Source organism: Pseudorasbora parva, chromosome 25 (assembly GCF_024679245.1).
Source record: "Pseudorasbora parva isolate DD20220531a chromosome 25, ASM2467924v1, whole genome shotgun sequence".
NCBI classification, from domain to species: domain Eukaryota; kingdom Metazoa; phylum Chordata; class Actinopteri; order Cypriniformes; family Gobionidae; genus Pseudorasbora; species Pseudorasbora parva.
In genome coordinates this window covers 18,302,716-18,322,913 of record NC_090196.1, presented here as the reverse complement: position 1 = coordinate 18,322,913, position 20,198 = coordinate 18,302,716, and the positions used below count along the sequence as shown (strand labels likewise).

At 35.5% G+C, this 20,198-nt stretch overlaps 1 protein-coding gene across 2 annotated transcripts; it reads left to right on the top strand.

Annotated features, from left to right (window-relative positions):
* Positions 1–1,114: 1,114 nt before the first annotated feature.
* ckmt1 (creatine kinase, mitochondrial 1) lies at positions 1,115–17,558 on the top strand. 2 transcript variants are annotated; one of them, XM_067436768.1, is made up of 10 exons: positions 1,115–1,321; positions 3,232–3,390; positions 5,954–6,152; positions 6,244–6,339; positions 7,588–7,809; positions 8,098–8,183; positions 14,676–14,799; positions 15,080–15,214; positions 15,495–15,620; positions 17,137–17,558. In XM_067436768.1, the coding sequence occupies exons 2-10, from the start codon at positions 3,239–3,241 to the stop codon at positions 17,248–17,250; spliced, it is 1,254 nt and encodes a 417-aa protein (XP_067292869.1). In that variant the 5' UTR covers positions 1,115–1,321; positions 3,232–3,238; the 3' UTR covers positions 17,251–17,558. The 2 variants fall into 2 exon arrangements, with proteins under 2 accessions (XP_067292869.1, XP_067292868.1); XM_067436767.1 differs by lacking the exon at positions 1,115–1,321 and having other exon boundaries at positions 2,968–3,390.
* The last annotated feature ends 2,640 nt before the right edge of the window (positions 17,559–20,198 follow it).

The window sequence follows — 20,198 nt, the reverse complement described above, 5'->3', positions numbered from 1 at the left end:
CCACATCCAGAGCATTTCCAATGAATGTGGGCTCAGTGGAAGTAAGAAAAGTAGCACCGCCTTGTGGTGAGTTGAATTCAGTGCCGTTTTGGAACTGTGGTGATTGTTTGCCAGTTTAGAATGAAATTGGGAAATAGGTTCTACAGATTTGTAAGCTTTTTTACAATTTATGTTTTATTTATTTTAAAAAGCATATTATCATGGTCGTGGACAAACAGCACAATTTTCCATGTTGGCGTATTGCAAAATAATTCCAGCAGGAGGAGCTGTCAAAAAAAAATAAAATAAAAAAAACAATTATTTTATATTCATATATAATTGTAAATAATTATGATAAATAATTGTAAGTAATTGTATATTTGTGTGTTTTAATATATTTTAATGAAATTACATTAAAATGTTATATGTAGGTTGTAGTTTTTCAGTATTTTGTGTTGCAATGGTTGTTTAAGATTACAAAACAAATACAAAAAAATATTTTAATGTCTACTAAATTATTACATATAGTAATAGTTTACATGAAGTGCCATATAAATATTAAGTCAAATGCCTAATTTGCTCAAAAAAGGATATGTAAGGAACAAAAAGAGGATATTAAGTGTGAAGTTTCAAAGTAAAGTGTATTGAGTTTTATTAAGATTTATTTTACAATAAGTATTTTGTTATGGCTATTACATACCTAAAATAATATATGTTAAGTTCTCACTTAAACTGGTATTAATAAACAGTTTACATTTTTGCTTTAAATTTCCCATTAAGACTAAACAGTTCAGTTTATCAGTTATTAAACAATACAGATGATAAAGACATGACGTAAGCTGAATATTATTTTGTTATTATTTTTCATATGCAGATTTCCTTTGTAATAATGTTTAGTTGATTTTAAGTGGTATTGTTGTTTTCATTGATGTGCAACCTGTACATATCTGTTTAAAAAAAGAATGTGTACATTTTTACAGTAGGCTGGAAAGGGACGTGTCATTTATCCGGTCCTCACAGTGACCTTTGAACCGTTCGTGGGTTCATTATCTCCGGCCCAGCTCTGATGACACTGGATACAGATAAGAAATCCAGTTGTGATTTCGTTAGCAGGAAACATTAGGCAGCATTCACCATCCAATCAATGAATGGCACAGTGCTGCTTGTGTGTTACGGTGGCAGGTCAGACAGGCGGAAGTCTTGCCACCCCATGGCACTGTAATAAAGAAGGACACACCTTTTTCTGCTCGCTGTATTGAAGAAAACTAAAGCGTTGCCCTTTGTTCCTGGTTCCTGTACTTCAGAGAATAAGACCAACTTCAGCGGATTGAAAAAGAATCTGGTAAGCTTTCCAATTTCATTTCAAATATGCGTGGACTGTTCATAAAGCAATAATGTACCATTAGTTTTTCTAGTGTATTACTTGGACATTTGATAAATGACATGTTTGTTCAAACATTCCTCGTTTGCACTGCATTGCCTAAGAAATATCCGTGTCTGATCCAAAGTCTGCAATTCCCTCAATGGCTTTTCTGGCTTGCATCATTTAAACACTGATTTAATCTCACAATAATGACCAGCTTGCTGTACAGAACAGTAAGGGATTATTATACAGGCTTTAGTTAGTTTTGCCTACGGTAATTCTCTTGTTTATTTCACATGATTTCTGCAAAGTATCCGAGCGGAACGGTTTAAACCAGGGATTTTCATCCCAACTAAGACCAGTGAATGCTATGAATCTGTCTCGAGGGTTAGGCCTAATTCAGGCTTATGATGAATGTAGGTTATTCCTAAATGTTTATATATGATTGTATATGGTCGTTGTTTGATATAGGTGTTTCCTTTTATTGATATCATACAGGATCTGGTCATGTGACTTACAGAAGCCTTGTTGTAATGTTGAAATGCTTCAAAGTCAAAAGTAATTTGATTCACAAATGTTACTGCTAGAGTTAAATGTGGCCCTGGACCACAAAACCAGTCATAAGTCGCACGCGTATATTTGTGGCAATAGCCAACGCCAAAAATCATTAGGATGTTAAGTAAAGATCATGTTCTACTAAGTTATTTTATAAATTTCCTACTGTAAATATATCAAATATTTATTAGTATTAGTAATATGCATTGTTAAAGAATAAAGACTTAATTTGGACAACTTAAAAGGTGATTTTATCAATATTTTAATTTTTTTGCACCCTCAGATTCCAGATTTTCAAAAGGTTGTATCTCAGCCAAATATTTCCATATATACTAACAAATCACATCAATGGAAAGTAATTCAGATTTCAGATGATGTATAAATGTAAATTAAAAATAATAATAATTGTGGTCCAGGGTCACAAATGGGTTAAAATCATTAGATTTGTGGGAAAACTTTTAGAACTTTTAAATGTTTTTTTTTTTTTAATTAATTTCCAATTATACTCTAATATAATGTATATTCACAATGCAGCACCACCCTGAGTGTCTTGTTTTTGTTAAATATAACAATGTTAATATATATAGTTAAATATAATATTAAGGGCATTTTTATAAACATTTAAAAATCATTCAGGCAAACTTATTAGCCTAAGTGGCAAAATTCTGCTATAAATAGTCCCTGCTATAACAGAACTGGAGCCATCCATTTAATTTGAGCTTTTTTTTTACTTTTTAGTTTAACCTAGTTGAAACCAAAGGCTTACTGTAAGGCTCACAAGCGCAATTTTCCTCAAGTTAAGCTAGTCATATCACAACCACATAAATGATCTCAACTTATATCTAAACAGCCATATAGTTTATGTAACGGTTCCTCTCATCATCCTCAACCCCCTTTTGCGCATGCTCATGCTGCAGACAGGCGTGTGTTCTTTTACGATACAGGTGAAGCTGCACCAATGAGCTTCAAAGTCACGTACGTGGTTCAATAATGTGGTCAGGTGCTTCAAGGTTAACAACACATTTATTGTTTACCTGGTACCCTAATAACGCATGAAGACACTTTATTAATAAAATTTGACGACCCTAATGAAATAGGTCAAGGTGACTGGTTTACTAATAGCCTACTGTAAGGGGGTGGGAGAAGCTGCTCTGGTCTCGGTTTGATTCTGAATCTCGTCTTAAGGGGAGGGTAATCAGACGGCAGTAGTGTTGGGAGAAGTGCAGATACCCGCAGCATTCCCCTGCATCCTCCAGTAATCCCAGTGTCTATCCTTCTGTCTGTCCATTCTTCAATAACGCATTCATCTCAAGAGGTCCCGTCTGCTTTTGCAGGGATAAAATGGCAAGCAGCTTCGCCCGGGTTTTGTCCAGTAAAAGGAAGGTGGGCATCTTGTCGCTGGTCGGCGCGGGATCTCTAACCGTCGGATTCTTCCTGAATAGGGAGCAGCATGTCAATGCAGGATCGAATGTCCGGAGAGTCTATCCTTCTAGGTAAATGCCATACCCGTCTCTCATAACGGCAATATCATACAGAAGACAATCAAATATTGTGATTCAATTGCAAACAAGCCATGTATTGTTTTGCACAAATGCATGGGTGTCAAAAATGTCCATTTATAGGAGCGATGTGATCTAGTTCCACGGTCGCGTGGCTATAATATGTTAATATATTATAATATAGGCTATTATATTTTATGCTATTATATTATATTTAGACCTTTTTAATATTAGTACATTCTATAATGGACCGTTTTAATTTTCACACCTTTCATGTGTAACATGCTGATGAATGCACAAGGTTTTGTCATTAGCTCCTGGCTGTAAATTTAGGTAGATTCTGGATTTTTATTTCAATTTTATATTTTAATTTTATATTTCAATTGCTGGTTTATTTTTTATTTTAGATTCTGAACCTTATAGTGCTATTTTATGATACGCTTTATATTCTAATCGCTGAACACATCAGACGCATTTGTGGCAGAATTCTAATGTCCTTCCGTTATTCAGTCTGTAGGGGGCGCTCTAATAACGATTGGCATTTAGTAGAATACTATTGGTAGAATGTTGTAACGCTTTTTGAGGAACTCAGTGGTTGTTTGTGCTAGAAGTCTTAAATTTTGATCCAATGTAGCCATACGTGTCTGCTACAAATATAACCCACTTAGACCTGTACTACTACACAATCACAGATTATGTGAGTTAATGTCAAATACAAGTTCCGTTAGGCTACAATCAGTTTATAACACTGGGGATAAATGTAAGTAATACTGAGAGGTCATTTGCTGAAGTAACATTATTGAAGAACAAAGAAAGAACAGTTTTAAAAAATGTGAACCATTTAAACTGACACATTTTTTCAAACCATTAAACGTAGTGTAAAATTGCTGCCCGTGCGTTTTAGTGTACTGTATTCCTGTCACATCATTTCAGGCACTAGTTTCCAAGATATGTGAATTTTGAGATATTTCTGTATGGAAACATCAAGTTCCACATCAATTCTAATAATGTGCACAACAAACTTGTGCGTTCAATTGAGGCAAATATACAAATTTGCTTACAGAAACGTGCAATTTTTCCTGTGAGCTCAAAAAGAAGATGGGAGTGTATGAGTAGCATACAGTGTACAGTGTTACTGTATTTAACCAGTGTTGGGGGTAACTCATTACAAGCTTGAGTTACGTAATCAGGTTACTTTTTCAAATAAGTAACACAAGTTACTTTGTTTTCCCATTTATTGACTGACAGCTCTCTTGTCCACATGTTGAGAGAAATTGTATGTATGGAGTTGTTGGGTGTAAACATGATGGTAGTTGTAGTTTTAGCGTGCATTTATTAATCTCATTTACACAAAAAAATTATTCCTCAAAATTAATAAAATCTGTGAAATGCAAAATCAGAATACTATGCAAACCTCCAATAATTAAAATATGTCAAATAAATCAAATATTTGTATGTATTCAATCTCACTTTATTGACCGATATATTGCCTTTAATGATTCAGCTAAACCATATGCAAAAAATACTTTTTTGTTTTTATTGGGGAAGTTACCTGAGGCTTATCTACTTTTTGTGTAGGGTCTTTTCATTTGCTAAAAAATAGAACTTTTTTTGTTTTATTTTATATATATATATATATATATATATATATATATATATATATATATATATATATATATATATATATATATATATATATATATATATATATATATATATAATAAAAAACAAGCCAAGCCCAGGTGAAAAAAAGTAACGCAAAAGTAATGCAAAGCAAGTAACACAATTAGTTACTTTTTTAAGGGAGTAACGCAATATTGTAATGAATTACTTACTTCCCCAACACTGCATCTAACTCCATGTTACAACACTCCCCAGTCTAGTCATGTCTGTTCTCAGATCAAACATAAAACAAACACAACAGAACTACTGTATTTAAAGGCTATCCACATGAGCATGTTTAAACAGAAGGATTTATATGGAATAGCGTAATTTGATACATTACTCCACTCCACATAGGAAAAACAGATATGCCAACAAGTTACTGACCTGATGCAGGCACATATCATCTTGGTCTGGGGAGAGGTTTACTTGAGGTAGAGTGGAAAATGTCTGAAATCTGCCCTAACGGCACTCAATTAGAGCACCTGCAGTTCCATTTCTCACCACAAATTAACATTGGAAAATTGTGGGGGCGCTGTACAGCTGAGGAGGGCTCTGAGATACATGTCTGCCGAAGCCATGCGCTAAATTTGAATATATCCTGCTCACTTTACGACCTAAAATAGTCTAGAAAATAAAATATTTGTCGCAGAATGTTGAACACGTTTCCAATTTATTATTAATTCAGGAACGCGCCTGTGGTGTTATAAAACACCAAATCCACGTTGAACAAACACCACTCGATGGTTTTAATGCGTATGGAACACTTTTGATGCTCAAAAGGCTGTTTTGGTAGGTAGGCCCAACAAAGTTGTCCTTATAGCAAGGCAGCTCATTGTTTTTAGACAGCCATGGTCCTTATTTTATAAATGAGGGCTTTTATTTTCCCCAACAGTGCTGAATATCCAGATTTGCGGAAGCACAATAACTGTATGGCCAGTCACCTGAGTCCTGCCATATATGCAAAGCTGTGTGATAAATCCACTCCAAATGGATACACTTTGGATGAAGCTATCCAAACGGGTGTGGACAACCCAGGCCACCCCTTTATAAAAACTGTAGGAATGGTGGCAGGAGATGAGGAGTCATATGAGGTGATATGAGGATATTATATATCACACATTTGGCATATTAAGAGATCAGCATTTTTTGGGGAATAAACTACATCAAACATGTTTTGTGCAGGTCTTTGCTGATCTCTTTAACCCCGTCATCAAAGAAAGGCACAATGGTTATGACCCCTGCAATATGAAACACCCCACTGATCTGGATGCCAGTAAGGTATGTGGGAATTTTTTAGTTAAACATAAAACATTTAACAGTAGAAGCGTGATTCTTGACCCATGGGCATGAACATATTAGAGCACGTAGAATATGTTTTATTATTCCTTTATAATCTATTTTTGATATTTTTAAAATGCTCTTTTAAATATAACCTTTATCGAATGCTTTTATTTATTTGTATTTATAGATTTATAAATCCAGATGTTAATCTTAAAATAATCATATATATATATATATATATATATATATATATATATATATATATATATATATATATATATATATATATATATGCTTTTATATGTATAATTGTGCTTTTTCGGACATTTAATATATTTAAATAAGTGTGTTTAAAATGTACTATTTTGAAACAACTTTATGAAGTCTACTTCAAGATATGCTTAAGATAAATTTTAAGCTATTTGCAATAAATTTGAATATATTAAATTGGAACCACTTCAAGTATGAAGTGTAAATAAAATATATATTTTTAAATTGTTGCACATGATATACAATACATACAAGTAATTATATTAGTAGTTACAGTAATTATTAGTAATAACAGTAAATTATATGTAATTACGAGCAACACTAAGGCCTTGTTGTTAATTAAGACTACTTATTTGTGTAATTACACTGTTTCAAGGGCACAAAAATAGTGTCGCCAAAAGAATGGTCAATATGTTTAATATATAAAATATCATATATATTGATATAGAAATAGTATCATGGAATATATATAGTGTCACCAATATATATATATATATATATATATATATATATATATATATATATGTGTGTGTGTGTATGTATGTATTTTTTTCATGATTTATATATATATATATATATATATATATATATATATATATATATATATATATATACATATATATATATATATATATAATACATTTATTATATTTCAGTATATCAAATAATGGGAATATATTAATTGTAATCAAAGGCAAAGTTGCAAATTTTATTCTAAAATATTTAAAGACAGCATAAAATGAAAATGAACCCAATCTTTATCCCAATCTATATAAAACATGTTATAGATCTTTTTGTGAAAACTTAGTGACTTAAGATGTCATTAATACCAACACCATTTCAAACATAAAATTACAATGTGAGGTCTTAAAAAAAACTAAACGAAAGTGCACAGTTATTTATCACGATTGTTTGGCAGAAGCCTTAAAGTTTTCAGTTACTTCTATTATGTGTGTCCTACTTTCGTCCCATCAGATACGGGGAGGCCACTTTGATGAGAAGTACGTGCTGTCGTCTCGAGTCAGGACAGGTAGGAGTATCCGAGGCCTGAGTCTGCCGCCGGCCTGCACCCGTGCTGAGCGCAGAGAGGTGGAGAGGGTTGTGATTGATGCCTTGGCGGGCCTAAAAGGAGATTTGGCAGGAAAATACTACAGCCTCACTCAAATGACCGACCAAGAGCAGCAGCAGCTTATCGATGTGGGTATATTCACAAAAGTATGACATTTGATGCTGTTGTTTTAAAACAGGGATGGGCAACTTCGATCCTGGAGGGCCACTGTCCTGCAGAGTTTAGCTCCAACCCTAATCAAAAACCGCACCCACTTGTAGATTTCTAGAAATCCTAAAATATTAATTAGCTGGATCAGGTGTGTTTGATTAGGGTTAGAGCTAAACTCTGCAGGACAGTGGCCCTCCAGGACCGAAGTTGCCCATCCCTGTTTCAAAACCAAAAATATTCACGTTGACCTTTTTGTTGTTGTATAGGATCACTTCCTATTTGATAAGCCTGTGTCACCCCTGCTGACATGTGCTGGCATGGCTCGCGACTGGCCCGACGCAAGAGGCATTTGGTGAGTGTAACTTTGCTAAAAGGCCAAAATGAGTGCTGGAAGAGTTGAGTCGTTTGATGGCAAACAGGACAGGACAGAATTACACCCAGAAATAGCCTAAAGCAACCTCTATTGGCTTATGCTGGGGTCTGATATCGATCACAGAGTGTAGCCATGGCTCACTTACATCTCCTGCATTATTCATCCTCTTTTTTTCTCTTCTTCCTCCTGCCTGCAAGGGAAAGTGTGCCAACGTTGCCAGGCTTAATTTGAAAATTACCTTAGATTTAATACCCTGATGGTTTTTGAGCTAACAAAGCACTTCTGATGGCATTAAAATGAAAGGAAACTTAAATAAGGTCATGCGTAACTAGGTTTGGGGACAGAGAACAGGTGCTTATTTTTATGTCTGCATGAAATGAAAGTTGGGAAAGATTTTTCTTCCCTATTGCGACGTATATATCAGAGTGAAACTTCTCGAACAAGAAAAAATATAAGGTGGGACAGATTTTTTCCATTGGGAATTGATTGGATGGTTGTGGTTTGCTATTGGTTGATCTCATGTGAGTGACAGGTTGTCCCGCCCTCACGCCGGAAATCACATCATCAGAAAAGAGATTATTCTGCAAGAGAGAGGGGAAGTTTTTTTGATTAAAGATTTTGTGGGAACATGAATTTTAAAGAGAGCAGTAAAATAAATGAATTGAACTTGAATTTCATAGTGACTTTAAAAATAACAGAAATGAATGATGACTGCATTCTTTTGCCTATGTGGACATAATGACAGATTCAAATACAAAAGAAACACAACTGTGAAGTCCGAACTAATGACTAGATAATTTTGTAAATGAAAAAATCAAACAAAAGAACAACAGTACAATCAGTGTATTATGACTCCCAAATAATATTCTAAATAGTTGGTTCTTTTTATTTTATTCATAAATACATAGCACAACCAATGTAGTCCGATTAACAAACAAATAACTCTAATGAGGGAGTTCTTATTATTGAATCTGATGCATACAGTGCAGCAAATGTTCTCAAATTTCCAAACAAATGACTTTGAGCCGGTTATTTTTTACTGAATCAAAAAACATCCAGTGCAACGTGGTCCGAATCCAATTAAATCCCTTTATATTTTTACTGAATCAAAAACATATAAAGAAACTAGTGCAGTCCGATTCCTGAACAAATGCCTCTAATCAGTTTGTCCTTTTTCCTTAATCAAAAAACATACAGCTCAAACAGCCGAATGACTCTAACGTTTCTTTTTATTGATTATTTTATTTCAATAAATCAAACACACACAGACCTAAAGCAGTGTAGTTAATGGTTTTTCATATGACAATTTGTAGTTAAAGATAGAGATTATACATTTTGTAAGTAGTTTTTTATAAATAATAATAAATGAAATGTTTCCATTTCCTTTTTTCAATCAAATAAGTTTGCAAAACCCAACATATTGAGGTATTCAGTTATATCACATTTTTTAAGTTAATAAATTCAAAGTTTAAGTAAGCAGAACTGGTAGATTTCAATTTTGTACTTGTACATTTTAATTGCTCTTAACTTGAAAATGTTTATACATTTAACTCAATTTCAATATTTAGAAGGGGCAATTTAGCTACCTATAACTAGCTAATTCAGCAAATGCTAATTGGTAACACAATATTTTGATAACATTAGCATAGCAACTGGATGGCAATATATAACACTTAACATACCTTTTCTCAAACCAAGCTCATGCTCCACTCATCACCATGATGGTAACCCTAAAAAAACCACAAAACAAACTATTATAAACTAACATAGCAAAGCAAAGCATTAAACATTACTAAATTTCCCACTTAACATTAATTTTGCTCCAAAAAAAAAAAAAAAACATAACACTTAGTTTGAGCATTTATTCTCCCTTTCAAGTGCCATGGCAAAGCATGCTGGTAAATGGAAATCCCAGCCCAGTTTCAGTTAAATCTAAGTTAATCTAAATTAAAAGAAACAAGTTCATAAAGCTTAAAACAATGAAAAAATTCAGATTGCTTAGAATGTGTTTCGTGATCTCAAAGAAAAAGAAAGTTCTAAATACTCATAAAAGTTCATTTTATTAAACTAATTTGTTTAATTTGAGTTTGTCCTACTCAAACCAGTTCATTATTTTGAGTGTTAGGGTTTACAGTGCATAGTATTGCCGCCTCTAAATAAGTGTAAGCACATCGTTTGCTAGAATTGTACATTTATAAATAACAATGATTTTGCATATATTTTTTATGCAGTGCAATTCCTTTATTTATTTATTTATTTATGCAGTTCAATTTAAGAATCATATTGCTTCATTGTTCTTTTAGGTAGTATAAGGATTGAATATTCAAATCTGTCATTTTCAAATCAAGTGTCAACCACTATTTTGTTAATAATCCTGGACCTGGCCTGTAGACCCGTTCGCAATTTGGTGTTGGGGGAATTTCTCATTTGAACTGAGTTAGTGGGTCCCTAGACATGAAAAATCACAGAGGTGCTCGTCCGCCATAGTGCCACGAATGACGTAGTGGTCAAATCAAATATGGCCGCCATCGGATGACGATGAACATGTAATATCTCTATTTTGACTAATTATGGTATGTGGAATTCATTTCTGCTATTGATATGACCATATTGGGTGATTTTGACCTTAAAGGGGGGGTGAAACACTCAGTTTCAGTCAATCTCATGTCAGTCTTGAGTACCTATAGAGTAGTATTGCATCCTTCATATCTCCGAAAAGTCTTTAGTTTTATTATATTTATAAAAGAAATATGGGCTGTACAGAGTCTTTCCGGAAAAAAACGAGCGCCTGGAGGCGTATCGAGTGGGCGGAGCTAAAGAAAGACGAGAGCGGACAAAGCGGTGACGTCCTCAAGCGTGGAGAAGCCCATCGCTATCTCAGCTAATACAGATAATGATCCAGAATCAAATCTGAGGCTGAAATAAATTGAACAGGAGAAAAATTAACAGCAGGATTTGTGTGTGTTTACTCGCAGTTTGATTCGGTTTATGGACTATTGTATGCGACTAAACCTTAGCAGTAGCAAGCAAAACGGTTTTGCACGTCAGACTAGTGTAACTTTATACATAGAACAACAATGGAGTAACGTTAGCGCATTTGAATGACGAAGCACGTGATCGTGTTGTTTACTGATGTTTACTCACGCGACGATAGCCAACAGCACAGACATTTGAAGCAGTTTTACTCACCGGCTGCTTCCAAAGCAGGACCGAACCTTTATCGCTGGGACCGCTCCGTCAAAAAAACACTTCTTTGGTATGATTTGGTGAAGTCCTGACAGCAGTGAACGGTGGAGATCCACTTTGAGACGCGACTGAAGCGATGTTGTGAAGCTTCTCGTCATTTCTGCGTTCAAATCGGTTCAAATGCAGCGCTGCCTTCCCGGAATGCTGTGCTGAAGCGTTGAAGTCGCTTGATGTCACCCATAGGAATAAAGTGGAGCGTGGCGTGGAGTGTTTATGGGCGTGCATTTCCTCTCTCGCTCTAGTCACACGCGCGCTCACCCTACCGGGAGAAGAGCCCGTACGGCCCGTACAAGGACCTTCCGCTCTGTCCACGTCAAGCCGAGCCATACTCGAAAAAAACTCTCCAAAACTTGTGAGAAACCGAAAGAAGTATTTTTGACACAGAAATACTCCAGCAAACATCCAACATTAGTTTTTGAAACTTTGTCTATGTTTAGGATGGGAATCCAAGTCTTTAACAGTGTAAAAAGCTCAGTATGCATGAAACAGCATTCCCCCCCCCCCCAAATGGCATGGTCATAGTCATTTTCCTATTTTGAAGAATCTCAAAAGACATGTACATGCGAACTAACTAAATTTATAGTCTGCCCTTATACTGTGTATTGTGTATACAATACTAGACAGAGTTCACAAAAAATAAGAGGACAAGGTTTAACTTTTCTTGTATTTTACCAGGAGTATCAAAAGATACTTCTCACTTCATCTCACTATTGAGCATCGCACCAATTGATCAACAGTGAGCATGCTATCATCTTGATGCGTCACTGACAAAGACAGTGGTTAAAGGACATATTCTGACTGGAGATGACTGTATGAGCAACATGGGGACTAAACATGCTGCTATGGCTTCTGACCCAGTGCAATACTTAGCCAACTTTGAAGAGGCAGACACCTTGACAGAGCAAGATGCAGCTAAGACATTTGATGATTTCAGGATAGAAATCTACACCAGAGGAAGTTCTGGAATTGATGCTCTCCCTTCCACAAGTAGTGGGATCAGAGGCCACATCCAACGAGGGGCTTTTCTGGTTCATACGACATGCCACTTGCTTGCAACTTTGGCACACCCCTGCCATCAAAATGTCTGAAGCCCATACCACCAAGTCTGCTCACAGTAAAGCCCCTTTCACACTGCGATTTCGGCAAATACACGGATAATGCGACCCGGCATTTGTTCCTGGGCCGCTAGATTTGGCCCATTCACACTGCCAGTGAAATGCCGTAATATGTGCGCTTTCACACACAACTCTTAACGGTCCCGGGTCGAGTTGACACGTGACATCCTGATGTGACGTATAATGGCGAGCGATCTCAGCTTCAGCACGGATAGTAAGGAGCTCCGTGGTCTCGACTTGTGTCCAGTTTGCACACATTTCTGCTTGTTTAATTTTAGTTTCTTTTGTATACGAACACTCTCTGCGTTTAAAACACTGACGAGCTCTTCTGGCACTGCAGGGTTGTGTTATTGAAGAAACAAGCTCTAGGAGTCGCACGATAACTACGCACACGCTGCGGCATTAGTTTTGGCTTTTGTTCACACAGCGCACGTCCTGGGTCGAATACCGCAATATTACTAGGTCCCCGACCCGGGTCGAATTCGATAATCAATCCCGGGACGTGGTTGCTTTCACACAGAAGGCGACCCGGCAATGTTCCGGGAATATTGCGGGTCCGACGTGCAGTGTGAAAGGGGCTTAAGTAAGTGTGCAGGCAAGTGTGACAATCGCCGATGTGGCTTTTGTGCTGCTGAAGTTCATGCACCATATTCTGCCATGGAAAAATCATCCTGTAAAAACCCATCCCACTAACATGCATGAACACATACAGTACACTTTGAGAGAAATCAGACTATATGGTGCACTTTTAGTTCATTTGATATGATGTAATTTGTATCAGTTTTATTGCTTCTTTAGCTTAGAAATCTAGACACACCCTAGTGGCAGCAAAGCTAATTTGCAGCCAGGGTAGTCTAGCAACTCTTCGTTGAATTGTGAGCTGTAAAAAACAAACTCTGGTCAGGCCAATCAAATTGTGTATAGAGTCGGTGGGCGGGCTTAATATAATGACAGCAGAGTTGCGGAGGTTCCGCGTGCTACTTGTAAACAAAGAAGCTGGCAAACAGCGTTCTTTCAAATTGGCTTTGGCCGCGACTCTGGAAGACTCAGAGTTAAGCTTTTCTTTGAGAAAAGAACGGTACTGATATCATTCTTAAGAAAGGAAGATGTGTTTGGAGTTTTGCCGACCGGATACAGCCAAAGTTTAATCTATCAACTAGTTCCACTTCACCTTCTTTGTTGCTCTGGTTGGTTGTAGCTCTATCCTATCGCGTGCAGAGTGAATTTGAAAGACAACCGTTTATCCCGCCTCTCAGATTGAGCACTGCCAATGGGAAGTTCCGAGGCCCAACATCTTGTCAGGCTTTTACTACAGTTTTATTTGCACTCAATTGTTTATCATTGTACTAACACCCAATTAAACTAAAACTTCAAAGAGGATGTTTATAATTGTTACATTTCTTCTCTTCATGTCTTGTTATAATTAAAACAAATAATTGAAGGAAACAATAATAAGTGACTATAAAGAAAAAATATTTTTTTATAAAAAAATATGTTGACCTTGATATTTCAATGACAAGATGATCCTTAATGTTAAAAAATGAATGTTTAATGTCAGATTTAGTAGAATTAAACTTATTGCATCTGGCTTTTATTCCTAATAATGGCCAAGTTATGGCCAAGGTCTTCTGAATAGGAAAATTACCTTGACCATGCCTGTTAAAGGTTAAAATTCAACCATTATGGTCATAACAATATCAGAAATTAATTCCACATACAATAGGAAGTCTAAATGGAGGTATTACATGTGTATATACATTCAGAAACATAGAAGTTGGATTTTCATCATCATCCATCGGCGGCCATATTTGATTTGACCACTACGTCATTCGTGGCACTATGGCGGACGAGCACCTCTGTGATTTTTCATGTCTAGGGACCCACTAACTCAGTTCAAATGAGAAATTCCCCCAACACCAAATTGCGAACGGGTCTACAGGACAGGTACTGGATTATAATGCTCAGGCTGGAGATCTCTTCAAAGTTTCATTTAGGCCAAAATTGTTCTAAAAAATCTTTGTTGTCACATGCATATACAATATGTACAGCCCAAAGACATTGCCGTCAATTTATGCAATTGCTATAGAATAAACATGGCTTTCAATTCCAGGCACAACAACGAGAAAACCTTCCTGGTGTGGGTCAACGAGGAAGACCACACTCGTGTGATCTCCATGGAGAAGGGGGGCAACATGAAGAGGGTCTTTGAGCGTTTCTGCAACGGTCTCCTAGAGGTGAGGTCATGCATGTGTGCGTATGTGACTCTCAGTCCCTGTTGAAACCACACAAGCCTCCATTATTTATCCAGCAGACATGTTGCAGCTTTGTTTATTGCAGCTGAGCAATGGCCTTTTGTGGACATACAGTTGTAAACAAGTCATCCTGCCAGGCATGCATTTGTGTGTTGCTTATTGTAAAAGGAAACCATAAATATACACTGTATATTTTATTTTCAGCCATCGTTTCTATTGTTTTAGATCAACCGATTACTCTTGTATTATCTTTGTCCCTAAGGTTGAGAGACTAATTCAGGAGAAGGGTTGGGAATTCATGTGGAACGAGCATCTGGGTTACATTCTTACCTGTCCGTCAAACCTGGGCACAGGGCTACGAGCCGGCGTCCATGTTAATCTTCCTCGCCTCAGCAAGGTCTTTGATCTGGAAATATATTACCTTTCTTTCCTATTTAGCCCATGCCATGTTAATAATTTTACACCTTGTTAGGCCTATGTTTGGTAATGCATTTAATGTATTTATTTGTGTATGTTATATATATATATATATATGTATTTTAATACAGTATTTTTGGTGTTAGGGTGACACTCATTTATGTTATATCATGTCTGTTGTATATTAAAATTATTAGTTGATCCACTGTATATCAATCCATTAAATCCAATGTAATAGCATGCATGTTTTTCTATTGCAGGACAATCGTTTCCCTAAAATCCTGGATAACCTGCGGCTCCAAAAAAGGGGGACTGGAGGAGTGGACACCGCGGCTGTTGGAAGCACTTTTGATATTTCCAATCTGGACAGGCTGGGTCAATCAGAGGTCAGTGGTGTCAAAGTGCAGTGCGCCAAAAAGAATTATAAATACGTTTATAGTATTTATAAGACGGGCTATATAAGCCCTGATAAATATAAGTAAATATAAGCTATAAGTTCTGATAAAAATTCAGATAATGCTAATAATTCTATACTGTTTTAAAGCATTTGTAAGTGAATTTAGTCATCTCAAAATGATATTGTACAGTATGAAAAACATTTAACAATGTTATTAAATTATTAGTGTTTAAAAAATGAAGATAATGGCAAAGGTAATCAAATAGAGGAAATTAGCATGAAAATTTAAATATCCAATATCAACAATACAAATAAAAGGTGAAAAAAATGTAATCTCTAATATGAAAAAAAAATATGAAAAAAATATGTTATAGTATCGATATAAAATGACTGTTATATGAAGCCATAGGGTAGGCCATCTAAATGTAAAAATATCTGTAAAATAGATAAATAGAAACCATTTTTTATTGTGTGTATATATATATATATATATAATTTTTTTTTTGCTTTTTTTTTTTGCTTTTTTCAATTGTTTATATTTTAAATTATTTTTATAATTTGTTACTCAATGTCATGAATCACAAGATGTTACAGGCCATAACAATATAATATTTTCTGTAGAAACTAAGTGTCTTATATAGTTGAAAATCATGATTTCTTGTTGTCCAAATTAGTCAGTGTATTTCTTCCATCATGTATTATTTTGTAATCAAAATATTTTTATTTTACTTTTCTTTTGGCAATATTTTATTTATTTAAATTATAAAAAGCCCTATATATGCCTTTACCTAATTCTACAACATTAAATATAACTTTTGTCTTATAAAAATGTGCGTCCATAAATCTTACGTCAATTTAATACAGTACCATACGTTGCTTTTAAGTTGGCGGAAGTATCTATGTACTGTGTAACATACAGGAGATTATGTCACTTTCCCTCACTGATAAGATCTGAAGCACTGAAAGGTATGTGGGCGCTCTCTTGAAAAATATTTGAATCTAAAAAGTTCTGACAACTAGAGTAATTTTTTAAAATGTTAACATTTTTACCACAATATCAAAAGGAAAACAGAATTTATCACTTATCACAGTGGGTTGTCTAAAAGTCTCAGCAGTTATATGAGTAAGTAGAGTTTTTGGCTAAAAAATTGCCAATTCTGTTACTGTTGTTAACCCCTAACAGTTTTTCAAACTCTGTTACCAAGACAGAGTAACAGTGATGACAGTATGTAACAGAAATGACTAACAGAGTTGACAAGCAATAATATAAATCTGCTTTTCTTGTTCCCGTTGCCAAGCTCTGAAATTTCTGAATCATTCAAATTAATAAAATGTTTTCAGTGATACTGGAAAAAAATTATGTTAACTTATATTTATGTGTATCTCAGCTGATATGGTACAGTATTTTGGTTAGTAAATGACACCAGAAATGTCCATTTTGATTGCACTATACCTTGAAAAATTGCCCTCACCATGATCACTTGTCTTTATCAAAATGTGCTCAGGTCCAACTGGTTCAGACTGTGATAGATGGGGTGAACTATCTCATTGAATGCGAGAAGAAACTGGAAAAAGGACAAGACATCAAAATCCCTGCCCCCATCAGCCAGTTTAAATAGAATGGCAGTCTTTCTTAGCTCCTCCTTTCTCCTGGCTCCTCCCTCTCGTGTGTTCCTCCCTCCTTCAATATTCTGCTGATACTGATCCATAAGCATGCCTTGGTGTTACGTCAGACGTACCACACTCCGGTATAAAACAGGAGTGAATGTAACCTTCATCATGATTGTGTTAATGTGGCGCTATTGATTTGTCACATTTGTAACTTGATTGTGTTGCAATAATACTATTATAGCCATTCTCAAGAATTGCCTCAGGTGTCAAGAGAATTAAACAGATGTTTTTGTCAAATATATTGACGATAAAATTGCTTAAGGGTGTTGGAGTGTTTTATTGTGTGTTTTACTGTTTTTATAAATGAAAGTCAAAACTACCATTGAAACAATTCACGTTTAAAGGTGGTGAGCCATGTTTTTATATTGTGCTGACAGTTCCCACAAGTGTACTCTGACACCTAGTGTTGTGGATGAAGCATTGTAGAATTGCTCTTCACAACCAGCCATTAAAGAGGTGATGAATTTTAGCTTTTGATATATAAAAGGTCATGGTAATATAAGAATATCCCGTAAGTTTCAGAGCTGAAAACGTCCTTGTTAGTCAAAGAAAGATTTTATAGACACCAGGCCCAGAAAACGATCGTGTGCCGCATCTTGACGTCATCTGTTGTGAAACTCGGCCTCTACAGCACGTCTAATTCAGTAGCCCCGCCCATCGACTCATGGGGCTGTTCCGATCGCGCTAGCCAGCAGCAAAAAACATGCCGAAGAAGATAGCAAGATATTGCGCTATTCCTTGTTGGAAGACCACAGCCACTGCATAAGCTTCCTTCTGATCCTAATATTAGGAATGTGTGGTTGAACTGTATTTTTAATGAAGTTAAAACGACATTGTAGCCTACGTGTGTTCACTTAATTTCACTGCGCAGTCGTTTGTAAAAAAATCTCAGGTCGACACTGGATTTGCAGCGAATTGAGATTAAAACACAATGCTGCGCCTTCTATATTGGATCCGACAGGAATGGTGCAACACACTTATGTGAGTAAAACATTTTTTTTATATGTAATAGTAGTCCCGGGGCTATGTGTTTTCCAGACGGGATACCAAAACGTAAGTCCGTCGGCAGGCCGGTGAATCTCAAATAGTGAAATAATATTCCTTTCTTGATCTGGGCATGTGTGTCTGTGTGTGTGTGTATGCGCGCAATTGCAATTATATGCTTATATGCAAATCTTATCCGATCCTAACCGTGGGCGTTAGATAGATAGATAGATATTGTTTACAACCAGCTATTCAAAAAGCGTTTTTTGATTAATGGCATTGCACATCAACCTCTACAGGCAACCCTTTTGTGCATCAACCTATACATTACCACCAAGTGGCAAGCCATTGCATATCCATTTTTACCTTCCTCCAAACCAAAATGGCCAGTCAGAAATGCCAAGTTTCTCTGGAATATCCATCCATTCCTTCTGTCCTGAGACTCTAGCAGGTAAAAAAATGTTGTGACATGAAGCAATATCTAATTAGTCATATCACAGTTAAATTGTCCAAGTACTGATTTTCGATTGGGCGAAAATTATGATTAATCATCAGTCCACTAAAGCGGACATCATGCATCAATAACTAGCCTATATTTCAGCTACAATTCATACTAATACTGACTGCTGTTTTTGAAAATACTTTATCTGCAGTAACTTTATTTGACTGTAAATACATTTATTTGTGTTATTAGAATGTAATTTGCATTATCATCTAAAACGTTATGTGATTACATAATGTATATGACTTGTAATTCATTACTTTTTTCGTTACAGTGGCAAAAAAAACACTTAACATCAAAACGTATTCTGGTTATGTGATGAATGTTACTTGTAATGCATTACTTGTTTGATCAAAATGTAATCTGCTAATTACATAATGCATGTTGCGTGTAATTACTTTTGATCAAAAAGTAATCTGATTGTAATACATGTTGCTTGTATGCATTTACTTTAGGCCTACTCGTTAGATTAAAAAGTAATGATTATGTAATGCTCGGGACATTCTGTTACTTTACTCGTAACATAAAAACGTAATCTGATTACATAATACATTGTAATCCATTACTTTACTGCTTACATCGTAGCCATGTTACTTGTAATGCGTTACAGTACTCATTTCAGATGAGACCGATCATCTGCGAACGCCCTGATCGCTAGGTTTTTTCAGGAGAGCTATGGTAGAAATGTGTCTTCAACATAATAAAAAATATAAGCTAATAAAGGTAAATCGACATAATCTGGTACACTGGAGGGAGCATCTGACTTGGGTTTCACTCTAAAAAAATGCTGGGTTAAAAACAACCCAAGTTGGGATGGACAAACCCAGAAATTGGGTAGTTTGAACCCTAGTAAATGACCCATTCAAACAACCCAATTTCTGGGTTTGTCCATTTTCAACCCAACTTGGGTTGTTTTTAACCCAGCATTTTTTAGAGTGTTCCAAAGTTGTACCTTGACAAGTTGAGATCTCATGGAATCACGTTGATATAAAAAATAGGCTATGCGAAGTTCAACTTTTATGAAATTCAATCGCGTTTGCAATATTTCACATCTATATATTTTGTATTTTATAGTTTTCACATGATTTTAGACACTTTTATGGATTGGTTTGTTAAAAGCCTATACACACAATATTGCCATGTTATTACTGTATTGTTTGATACAGTAGGCTATATCTTCAGTTTAAACCATAAACGCATGCTGTCCATTCTAGTGGACATTTGAAAATCTCTTTTTTGTTTTGTTTTTGTTTTTTCAAATCTCGTTTTTTCATGTCATAAGAGTAATACAAACACAGAAAAAAAAAATCCTGACTGAGGTTATCATAATTCATGCATGAAACGGTTAAACGGTTTATTGTCTAACACTAATGTTACTTACCAGTGTTTACACTTTATAACAGTATTTAG